Below are 11,817 nucleotides of genomic sequence, written 5' to 3'. Positions count from 1 at the left end.
TTTCAGTGCGGACAGGTTTCCCTGCCCGTGCTGGTGTAACAGGTTTGCCTTGTTCCCCTCCCAGCTCTTTGTGCAAAAGGAAATTCCACAGCAAATTTAGCTCGGATGATACTAGCGCCGTGCTTTCTGTTTGGTCCCCGGGTGTTCTTTTTACTCAAATATTTATGGATTAAGCTGTCGGAAAGTCATGATGCAAGGGCGTTGTGGGGTTTCGCAATGCGTCCTGGGTGGACGTGGGTCTAAGGACAGCGGGTTTTGGTGCCCCTTCGCTGAGTCTGTGGAAGCACAAACCCTTGGAAGTTTGTGGTTGTGCTTTAGGCAGCATGGCAGGCTCAGATTATTTAAATACGTTGGCAGTAGCAGGAAGAAGTACTCTGCAAAATGAGTTGAACAGCGCGTCTCTTAAGTTATGAAGTCAGTCCTTAAAAGTATTAACTTCTAACGATGAACAAAAGCGTTGCCTGTTCTCTGTCTCTCTTCAAAAAGCTGTGAGGAGCAGCGTTCTCTTAGGTTCAAATCTTTTGAACTAGGATAAAAATAAATGCAACTCGGTTATTAACGCAACACTTGCCTTCATTGTTGTTCTAAATGTTGGGATTGCTTAATAAATTATTCTTTTCTTGTCCTTTCTCATGTAGGGCAATAGCCAAGCCTCAGTGAAAGAAGTGCATTAATCTACAGGAGGTAACACCTGCTAGAGCAGTCAATTTTTATCTTCTGACATCGAAAGGCTTCCCACCCTCTACACGCAGATACCTTTTTCCTCAGGTGAATAAATGTGCTTCCAATTTTTTTTCCCCCATGTAAATCTTTCATGAACAGATGCAGCAATAAATACATCAGTCTAAAGCTCTCTTTGCATTTCTTGTAGCTGAAAAACAGAAATGTAAAATCAGATTAAGTGATGCAGTTCAAATAAATACGGAGGAAGACGAGCACAAAATAAATCTTATCTCTCTGGCAAGGAAATGGGCCATTTTCTGCAAGGCCTGTGTAATTGCTACAATAACCCACATTTATGCAAAGGCAGATTATTTGGTTATTTTTCTGCTTGCTTGTTGAGCGTGTTGGTGACAGATGGTGGACTTAATATTCCCGGATTTGGGTTATTTTGGGGGGGGGGGAGTGTGTGTGTATATATATTTGGGTAGCCGAGTTTGAAGTCAGCCCTTGCAGTCGGTTTTAAGGATGCGGGTTTCCTTCTTCTCTAGGGCGGTTGCCCCCCATCCAAATGATCGAAACAGCAATATTTGCTTTAAAAAAAAAAACAAACAACAAACCCAAAAAGCCCCACCTCGCTCGGGGTGAGGGCGGTGAGGCGCGGGGGAAGGAACACCTGAGGGCGGAGATCACCGTCAGAGCTGCCCTCCGGCTGCTGCCGCCGGCCGGGGCGGGCTGAGAGCCGCGGGGACCCTCGAGGTGGTGGGGAGCCGGGAGCGGGCTGAGGGCCGCGGGCCCCGCCGTGAGGTGACCCCGGGGGGGGCCGAGACCGGGCGGCGGCTCAGTCCCGTCGCCGCCGCCAGCGGGGACCGGGACCGCGCTGAGTGGAGGCTGCGCCTGCGCAGTGGCGGCCTCCCCCCCCCACCGCTGCCATACGCGCCTGCGCAGTGCGGCGGAGCTGTCAACCGCCTCCCCCCCCCCCCCCCGCCCCTCCCTGCCCCGCTCCGCCACCGCCTCCCCGCGCGGCGCCGCTCGGGCCATTTTGCGGTGCGATGAGGCGGGAGCGGCGGTGAGCAGCGCCCGTCCCCGTGCCGCTTCTCTCCGCGACACCCTTCCGCGCCTCTCCTCGCCCCGCCGGGGACCACCCCAGCGAAGGGTTGAAGGAAGCCCAGCCAGAGGGACAGAGAGACCCCGAGCGCCCGCCGCCCGCCCGCCCGCTCGCCCGCCCCTCAGCGCGGCGGAGCCATGAGCTGGGGCACGGAGCTGTGGGTGAGTGAGGGGAAGGAGGGAGCGGGGCCGAGAGGGAGCGGGGCCGCCGTTGCGGCGGTTACCGCGGGGCGCCGCGCCCGCCCCGTCTCATAACGGTCCGTGAGGTGCGGGGGGCCGGGGGGGGGGGGGGGAGAATGGGGCTCGGCCGGGGAGGAAGGGAGGGCCGGGGGCTGCTCTTTCCCTGGGGAGTCCACCCCGTTATAGAAACTTTTTCTGGGGAATCCCAGCAGAGCCTTGTTAGTTTTATACATTTTCTTCAGTAAAATAAAATAATTTAATAATTTAAAAAAAAAAGCTTAACGGCAGGAAAAGCGGCTGCGGAGGGGAGGGCGGTGGGTTCCGTGTGTGGCCGCTGCCAGGGGCCGGAGGGGGCTCTGAGGTGGATCCCTGCACCGGGGGGGTCCCATTTCAGGAGAGGGAGCTGCAAGGGGAAAGAAAAGCCGATGATAAAATTTCCTCTCGCTCTTCTTGAAGGGTTTTTCTCTCCACGCTTGTGCCGAAGGACGGGGTTTTTTTTTTTTTATCAGAAGAGTTTTCTGTTGTGTGTAAATAAGTGTGTTTTAGTGGTGGGGAGGGTTTCAATGCCTGAAGCTCCTTGAGTGTTTTTGAAGTGAACCTGGGAAGCGTGAATGCATTTGGTTCGCCGTGGAACATTACTGGGAAATATCGAAGCGTGGAAAGTGGATAATAGCGATTTGAAATGGTCCCTTGCCGATGTGAGAAATTAAGGGTCGGCAGATAAAATTAAGTCTGTCAAGGCAAAAGAGAGATAACGTACTGAGTCACAAAGAGGACACGGTGCAGCCATGTTTGGCAGCGCGATGGTGGAGCATGGAGATCGAGGGCTTGGAAGGGTGGGCAGGAGGCACTGCAGGCGGTGGTTTTTAATGTCACGGTGGGACATTAAAAAAAAAAACAAACAACCAAACACAAACCTTTGGGCAAATCTGTGCTGGGGAGGAGGGGGAAGAGGAAAAAGGAAACGGGGTTTTGAATGGAGAAGTCAAGAATGAGTGGCGGGGGGTCATCTGGATTGCAAAGCACTGCAGGGTTTCGCTCCTGAGTTCGTCTCTCTGGGGCTAGTAACCGGTGCAAGTTAAGAGGTAAACACATCTAAGCTTTTAAACTGTCTCTGTACAGAAATGGTTATTTTAGGTGTGCTAATTGCTGTTCTTTCTGGGTGCATTACTGGCCTGTTCCGGCAGACAGCTAAGCAAGCGTCGCGTTTTGCTGTGACATTGTAGTCACGTTATGGCTGGATCTGGTTAGAACTAGACAGTAAATTAGGGAGCAAATGCTCACTGAGAGGTTATTGTGGTATGTTTGTATATTCCAGACAAAGAAAGGTGATACATACTGATGAAATGTCGTAGTGATGCTATATTGATTCATCAGTATATAAACAGCTCTGCTGCATGGCAGTGTTCATGGGGAAATCTGCAGTTGCCTTTTTCTGCATCTTGGATGCTTTGGGGGAAGATTAAATAGTTTGCGTGGAATTAAAGTAAGAGTTGGTATAACGATTTTGAAACAGGAAAATAAATTCTGAATTCTCAAGATGGACTTAGTTATTCTTGAGTTCTTAAAAAATGTGCAAGTGACACCGAGATATTTCTGCCCAAGAACAGTACTAGTAGAGCAGAGCTTATAAATAGTTATTTCTGTTTTGTGTAATCTTTGCAGGTGTATATGCAGTTATATATTTGTCTTCTGTAACAGTTACAGACTGCTTTTGTATCTTTTTTCTTATTTTTTTCCCCCGAAAATTTTATTGGTGAAATTACTGCCGTCAGCAGCATCAAAGTGTTATTTTTCATGTCTTCAATGTAGTACTTTGGGAAGCATAGCAGGTTACTGAGGAAAAGGGTTGGACCAACAGATTAAATGATCCTAGACACAAAATTGGCAGGAGTTGCTTTATCGGGCAGAGCTTTGAAAACACATTGGTTTCCAGTGATTTGGGTATTTAGGCCAAAACACTGATTTCTCTCTCCGTGTTTTTCTTTTCACTGGGAAAGGAAACCACACAACCAACCTGTATTTAATGTATGCTGCCTCCTTTTGTTGATCATGACATGCCTCTTTTTTTTTTTTTTTTAAACAAAATTAAATTTCCATTTACCTTAGAACTTGGTATTTGTTTTAAGAAGTCGGGGAATGGGTGTTTTGGAACAGGTGTTGCAAGCAACAAACACCTGTTTTGATGTGTGATTGGTACGTGATTTGATGAAACCGTTGGAGGGACTGAAAGCTGAGGCAGGAACAAATGTTTCCACCTATAGTTTAGAAATTTCAAATTTGCTAGAAAGATTAGCGTTACTTGATCAGGCTTGACTTGCACCCTGTATCTCTGATGTACTGTTCCATCAGACTGGATGCATGTTCATGATTCACTCCTTTAAGTGTAGCAGAGGAAAACTAAAATTGAGCTTTCTACTTAGAGCTTGTAGAATGTTAATGTGCATGGATTTATGTAGAATTTCTGTTTGTTCCTGGGAAAAAAAAATGCTGGTTGCAGAAAGCCTCATACTTCAGAAGCAATAAAATCCCTTCAGCAACATGTAAGTTATTCCCAAGACAGACTTTTAGCTTCGCGCTGTGATGTGAGTGTATTCTGTGCCTCTGGCTTGCAAATCCTATTGCAAAGTTCCTATTGATGTTTCATTGGAATCTAGACTTCTGAGTTTCATCTTAAGATTGGCCCTGTGAGTGTAAATGGACCCATAACCAGCAGAATTATTAGAGGTACTAATGCAGCATTTGTATCCCGTATGAGGTTAAATGCTCGGGATAATGAGATCATCTGGGGCCTCCAAGCAATCCAGTGTTACAGATCGAAACCTGAAGGTCTCATGTCAGCGTTTGGGTGAGTTTCCTGTGTGTGAGCATGCTGTACCAGGCGGCAGCGGCTGCTCGGCCTGCTGTGCAGTTTGTCAGTCTACCCAACCCCTGCAAGAGTCTTTCTGCCGGTTGTACTTGAAATGTAGAGGAGCTGGAGGAAGACACGGTGAGTGAAGGACAAAGTACAGTCACAAGACTTAACTATTTTGTTTTTTACCCCAGTTGAAGAGTAGCATTAAGGGCTAACAGGTAGGAGGGTGGAGTAGATACTTATTTCATGTCTGATTCTTGAAATTGGCAATGTTTTCTAAACACTGAGCTAATGTAGGTGGTGAGTAAAGATTATGGGTACTGGTGTAGAGATCCAACTTGTACCTTCAGTCAGCTATGCTTTGGGGACAATAGGCTGCAAAAGCATACTTGTATCTCTTTCACCCTTTCCCTCTCTTGGGTAACGGGGAAGAACACGGAGCACAGCACATACAACTATTCTGAAGGGTGCTTTAGCTGGTAAAATGCTGCTGTGTGCTACACTTCCAACCAGCGTTCTTTTGTGTGGTATGAAGCCCTTGAAGCAAGTGGTAGGAATTGCATAGCAAACCGAGCTAAAACTAACCTCAGCCCTTCAGTCCTTGTCTTTTGAGTGGAGAGAGCTGTAGCTGTGTGGTTGGTATATTGAAGGGAATGAACTGTCTTGATGAGGAGTTTTGGTCCAGTATGTAGTTTGGGGGACCTATGTGTAAATTTGTGGTTAAGTAGTCCAGGAAAAACTTTTCAGAGCACTGTCACACAGTGTGGCAAGTGCAAGCGGCAAAGTGATTAAATGTGGGAAGATTCATCTTTTTGTTATGAATGTTTCGGAGGTGCAGATGTTGTGAGTCTGTTGTTGGGTTTTTTCCATATTCAGTGTAAAGTTTAAATGAAGACTGTGGAGGAAGGCGATTAATCAAATTTTTCTTTGACCTTTGTGGAAATCTGGGTGTCTGCTAACAGCTGTCACTGTCCTTTCAACCTACGAGAAGGTGAATATTCTGTATTTGCAACGCACTTAATTTGCAGTCCTCACGCGAAGGGCTCTGTTGGCCAACTCCTCACGTGACTGATGCTTTGGGGACTGTGCCTTCTTTTTTGTAGGGTGTTCCAGTATGGTTTGATATGGAAGAAATACAATTTGTGGATATGGTTACTTTTGCCTTATAAAGTTCATTCCACTTATAAATGTGAATTGCCGTTAAACTTTTTATGGGTTAGAAAAATATTATTTTCAATAATAGTAATTGCTTAATTCACAGTATTAAACCAAGTGGGATTCTTGTAGGCTGTGTTGTCTTTACTGCATCCTCATTGTCAGACGGTGAAAAATAGGTGCAACTCGGAACTTGAAGGCCCCACTTGCTATCTGTAACTGATAAATTGTTTCCTTTTTCTGTACTTGCGTCTATTTCATCAGCAGAATTTGTGTTTAAACAGCTGGACTCTTGCATTTCTTAAGTTTGCTTGAATGCAGTATTGTTCTTCGGTAGTATTTATAATGTATGGGTGTTGCATATAGTGGTGACTCACATTCAGAAACTGTGTGGAGTACCTAGGTAATTTTGACCTTGGTGGCGTTACATAGTGGTGTTATCTCGGCACAGCAGTCAAATGTGATCTTAAATGAAGTCTCTGTTCTTGTCGGCTTCTTCCCTGTAAGAGGATGTGCAGAACTGGGTCAAGATTTGATGTACTGATGCGTTTCTTAAGCCAACATCTAGCTTTATTGTATGCACGGCTATAGTTGATTGCATACAATAGAAATCTGTATGTGTGTGTGTCATCCCACCCATCCTATTCTCACATCCCCTGCCCCCTGCCAGTTCTTTGGGCTTAGGTGTGAACTGTTACTCTGGAAGACTGAAAGGAAAAGGAGCAGGTTTCTGATGGGACAAGGACACAGATTCAATCTTAGGTGTGAAATCACAAGTTAATTCTGATTATGAGTTTCCATTATATGAGGCAATGGGCCGAGCCTTCAAAGGTGGGTGGGTGAATTGTTTGCAGTTTAGAAAATCTTCTGAGGTGATAGCAAATGCTTTTCTGAAAAACAGGTTTTATTGTAAATTGGCTGTGAATTGTAACTTATTTGGCATCCTTCAGACAACTCCTGGAGGCAGAGTTGTAAGTCCCTGACTCCTTTCTTTTTGCGTTTAGTAGAATCTTGGTTTCTATTTAGTAACTTGTTAAAACCTCTGTATATTGCAGAGGCTGGGATTTCATCCACAAAAATGCAATCCCAGAGTAAGGGATACAGTGCAAATACAGTGAGAGGCTTGGGGGGGTGGGGTGGGTGGGGGAAGGGAAGAAAAGCTGAGGTCAGGAATAAATACATCATCTTAATAATTCTGGCTGGATTATTCTAAGGCTTTTAGTAAAAGTTGTATGCAGAGTGCTGGAGATGGGCACTTCAAAGCAGAATACACTTTTCATTAGCTAAGTATTCTGCATAGTTATTTGGACAGTTTTGAGGCAGCAAAATTGTCTGACATTATTGTCTCCTTATTTCACAGTGGATCACTCACTGTTTTAAGTGGTCAGCCTGTATATGCAGATTACTGAGTGAGAAATTGTATATAGAAGTTGAATCATTACACGGTATCTTAATTCTGCAGTGCACACCTTGGTGTGTTTGCCCGGCACAGGGTGGTAGTTCAGGCTGCTGCAGCCTGTAAGGATGGGCGTTTTAAAACTAGTGCTATCGTAGTCTTTTTCATTGGTTTAGAAGTAATTAATTTTTAAACTTTAAGATGTGTGGGAGCTCCCTGCTGTTCGTGGGAGCTGGTTGGTCGGAGAATGGGGTTACATGTGAGGTCTCTGCGTATACTCCTCAGTAATTCCAGGCACTAGGAGTACAAAGACTCCCTTCTGATACCTGAAGGAGCTGCTGGGTTTTTAATGTATGAATGTCTGAGTAATTTTGTTTACAATTCTGCTCTGCTTTACAAAAGAGGATTTCTATAATATTGTCACCGGTCTATTCTTGTATTTCCTACCCATTCATTAAAGAATGGGGGATTTACGGTCTTTCAGCGTGAGTCAAAACTGCAGAATACCTTTTTTTCGACTGCAGAGTATGTGTGTGTGGTTTTTTTTTTTCCTTTCAGCCACAGACTCTACCCATTTGTATTGTGGCTGTTCAAGATCCCCTGCTTTCTTGAACCATATGGGAAGGCAGTCAAACATGAGACGATGTTTTTCTGGACTCTTTGCAGCTCATTAGTGTTACTCATGTTGTGAAACATTCTTTTAAAGCAGAATTTCAAAAGCCGTGCTCCACATGAAGAGTAGGAGCCATTGCTGCACTGTAACATAATAACATGCTTTACATTATTGCCTCAGTTGATTGCTGGAAAGGTAACCTGCTAATGAATTTTTGGAAATTCACTTTCATCCTGTTTGAAATAATGCTTCTGAGATGGGTTATATGTTGAATCCAATCCAGCTATCAAAATCCAATGCTCTGTTGAGAGTTTCCTTAGTGTTCATATAAATATTTTAAAATAACTTCCCCCTTCACTATAATTGTGCTCTTTTTGGATGAAACGTCTCTTCCTCCTTCAATACCGAGAAACTCTGTGTTTGCATTTCACTTCTTTTTAAACAATAAGCTGGTTAAATTGGTGAGAGGAAAAACACTGTTGTCTCTTGACATGTTGCAATCTTTGCCCTTTTCTAAAATACAAAATGGGAAAAAGTAGTATATATGTTTTATGTATGCACATACGTATGTACGGAATATGGTGATTTAAAAGTCTTTTTCTTCTTCTTTTCTTCTCAAGTAGGTGAAGTAGGGGTGATTTGGATCCCTTTGGAATTTTTATATGATTGCTTTGCCTCTGTTGTCCGGATAACCTTATTAACCCGGTCAATAATTTCTTTTGGCTCAGTTTATTAAGAAAGATTTGTTGGTGTTATTTAATAAAATGTTTTATTTTGCATCTAAAAATGGAAAAACTGTAGCTGGGGTTTCTAGATTACTTCCAGCACAGAGCATTGCAGTTCAAGTGCCAGAGTGAAACGTTCATTGCCTGGTGTGCATTGCTGATCACTGAAGCAGACATGCATGTTGTAAAGCATGTTCTATTGCAATGCTGCCCTTAATTTATTTGGGGAAGATTCAACCTAATTGGAAAAACAACCAAAAGAACAACGGCAATCCCCTAGACACCCTCTGAAACCCAGTAAAGCAATAAAACTTGAAAGGGAGTCTCTCAGGAATTAATGCCTGGTTTAGAAGAGTGGTCCCCAGTGAGCTACCGAGTCATCCAGATAGTCCTTAATCCTGAGGAAACATTAGAATGGATTATCGTTCTTCCTGTTGTACCTGAAGGAACATAGATTTTTGATGTTAAATATGTGTCGCTTGGCTGTCTCTTGTTCAGTATTTTCAAGTGCTTCTGCTTGGTACCTCAAAAGTTTTTAAAGTAAATCTTTAAATTCTACCCTTTTAGTGGAGCAGGCCTGAGTGCTGCTAGTAGCGTTTATGTGTCTGAAGGGGAAGGGTAGTTTGTAGTGTTACGACTTACTCCTTGGTGGACAGCAGGTACAATTTCTCTCATAAATTACTCATTTTATAGTTCAAAAATTTTACTTTTGTTGCACTGAGTCTGAGAGAGGCAGATAAAGGAGTATTAGCCATGTGACAGGAGAATGATCATCTTGCAGAGATATTGAGAATACTGCTTTACTCCTAACTGGAGATTTTCATGCTTGGCTCCAATTAACACTGAGAAATTGCTTATTGGGTGCCTTGGACAGTTTTCTCTGTCTCAGCCAATGTTCCAGGCCGAGCTGGTAGCTCTTACTCTTATGAAGGTTATTTAACACTTTCTGTTGAAGTCATCTGTTTTCTGCCACTTAATTTTTTCTCCAAGTTAGTGTGCTCGTGCTGCAGTTTTCTTTTTTTCTGCGCTTGCCTCTCATTTTTTTTGTATTTCAGATTAGTCAGGATTATTCGGTTGTTACCAGGGCCAGTGACTTGCACGTACTAAACATGATGCCTCTTCAGTTTTGGAAAGCTGTGGTGCTCCCATTCACTGAAGCGAGGTTTTGAAAATTGCCAGACAATAGCTGTTGAACAGGGGTATGCCTTCTGCTGTTCTTGAGAAAATCTGCCCAAATTAGGCAAACTTGTAAGTCTTTGGAAAAATACCACATTGCAAGTAATCAGTGGAGATATTAGTGCTGAAGTCTTCAGAAGTTCCGGTGTGTGCTGAGTATGTTTTGGCCTTGGAGGAGTTTTTGTGGGAGAAGATGATGCGCTCACCCCCAGAATAATTGGGCATGTCCCAGTCTGGTCCTTGCAGGACACAGCCAGGTTCTCCAGGCCATGACTGCTTGAGGCCAGGGTGGAGCCAGGCGGCCTCCTCTGCTCCCAGACATGAGGGTCTGGGCTGTATTAAGGAAGAAGACTGTGGGTCAGTGGGTTGGGAGAAAGCGGATTACAGCTAGGAGGGAAAGGGGATGAAAGGCATGGCTGCACTGAGTCATGCTAAATGTCCATCTGACCGCTTACGCCTCCTTGATGGTAGCAAACTGGTTCTTCTGTTATGGACCGGTTCTTCTCTTGTTATACTCGCCTGAGGGTGAGGAGTGGGGGAAGAGGTGCTGTGGTCAGAGAGGAAACTAGCTGACTCAAGAGACCACATGTTGTGGGGAAGAAGGAGTAGAGATCAGACTAGGATCTAGTTACAGAAACTTGGAGCTGCTTGTCTAAGAACTGTTCCTGCGATTGGAGTGCCAAGGCTGATGGGAATGGGGTCGTTTGAGGAGAGACAACTCAAATTGGCAGTTCTGGTAGTGAACTCGGGGAGAATGAGAGAACCGGGACTAACTGGGCAAAGGAACCAGCAGAAATGAGCTGAGGAGGAGAAGGGGAGTTTAAACAAAAAAAGCAAGGAAACAGTTTGGATAAAGAGCTTGTGGGGAAAGCAGGGTTGGACTCTATGTAGGACAGGTGGGATTGTGGCTGTCAGGCAGGATGTGCAATGGGATTAGTGTGTCAGGAACAGCAAGTCAAGAGTTTGATGGGATCAGGAGAAAGTGTAGTGGATGCACGAGGGGAAGGAGGAAGCATGGAGCAAATGATGAAGATTAAAAAAGAAGTAAAACAGAGAAGTAGTGAAGGGACCTAGTGGCCATCTTTTGCATTCTTGGCTTTGTAGCATTGCTATTTTTATGTGGCTTTTTCCATGTAATATTTAAGTAGAGTTGACTTACTGGCTTGAATGTGTGTATGTTGATTTCTGTGGCTGCATTTTGCATTTTTATTCACTGTGGAAGAAAATTTGACCACATCCCCAAATGGGAGCTTTATCCAGGAGTGTGTGCACTGCTGTTTTTCATCCACTCGTTCCGTGCAGAAAGCCTTGAGGAATTGTTTAGCAAATAGATTTAAAATGCATTTAGATAATATTTTTCACTCTGCATTATGCTTTCTCTTATGCAGAGATAAATGCTTTAACACATTTATCTTGTATTTACAAAAGGGAAAAAATGATTGGCATGTAGCAGTGAGTGAATGGAAGTGTGTTTTCTCAAACAAAAGTTAAATGGGGAAGGGAAATATTTCTTGCCCTCTTGAGAGCTGTTGATCTGTCAAATGCGGGTCTCATAGGAGTGGCATTCATTAAGACTGTGTAACTAAGGTTTTGCTGTAGTAAAGGAAAAACTGGCAGTGGATGAACCAGGAGAGCTGTGACAGAGCGTTACATAAATATTTTTTCATCTATCCTGCCCCTCTCTCCCAAGTGTAACAGTCTGAGATACTTCTGCTCGCGTGTTGTCACTGGAAAAGCCTAAAAATAAAGGCTGAGAGGAAAGGGTTGTATGTGCTGGTCAAGAGCCTTTATTTCCTTAAACTCTTTGGAGTTGTGAAACGTCTGTGTTTCACAGAGGATGCTTTTTGGCATATGTTTGTAACTTAACATGTAAAAGCTAAAAACTGTGTAGCACAGCAGCTTTACTTCAGTTTTTGGTGTGCAGAAAAGCTCTAAGCAATTTCAGTAGCGT

The 11,817-nt window shown here is 44.2% G+C and overlaps 1 protein-coding gene across 2 annotated transcripts in view; it reads left to right on the top strand.

The window, feature by feature from the left end:
- The first annotated feature begins 1,796 nt into the window (after positions 1-1,796).
- Positions 1,797-11,817, top strand: part of FNBP1 (formin binding protein 1) — a 97,285-nt gene continuing 87,264 nt past the window's right edge. For both annotated transcript variants that reach the window (XM_074161191.1, XM_074161190.1), the window contains exon 1: positions 1,797-1,929. In XM_074161191.1, the coding sequence (XP_074017292.1) occupies positions 1,906-1,929 (24 nt within the window). In that variant the 5' untranslated portion in view covers positions 1,797-1,905. The remainder of the gene's footprint in view (positions 1,930-11,817) is intronic.

This window comes from Numenius arquata, chromosome 19, assembly GCF_964106895.1.
Source record: "Numenius arquata chromosome 19, bNumArq3.hap1.1, whole genome shotgun sequence".
Taxonomy (NCBI): Eukaryota; Metazoa; Chordata; class Aves; order Charadriiformes; family Scolopacidae; genus Numenius; species Numenius arquata.
This window is presented reverse-complemented; position numbering and strand designations above follow the sequence as displayed.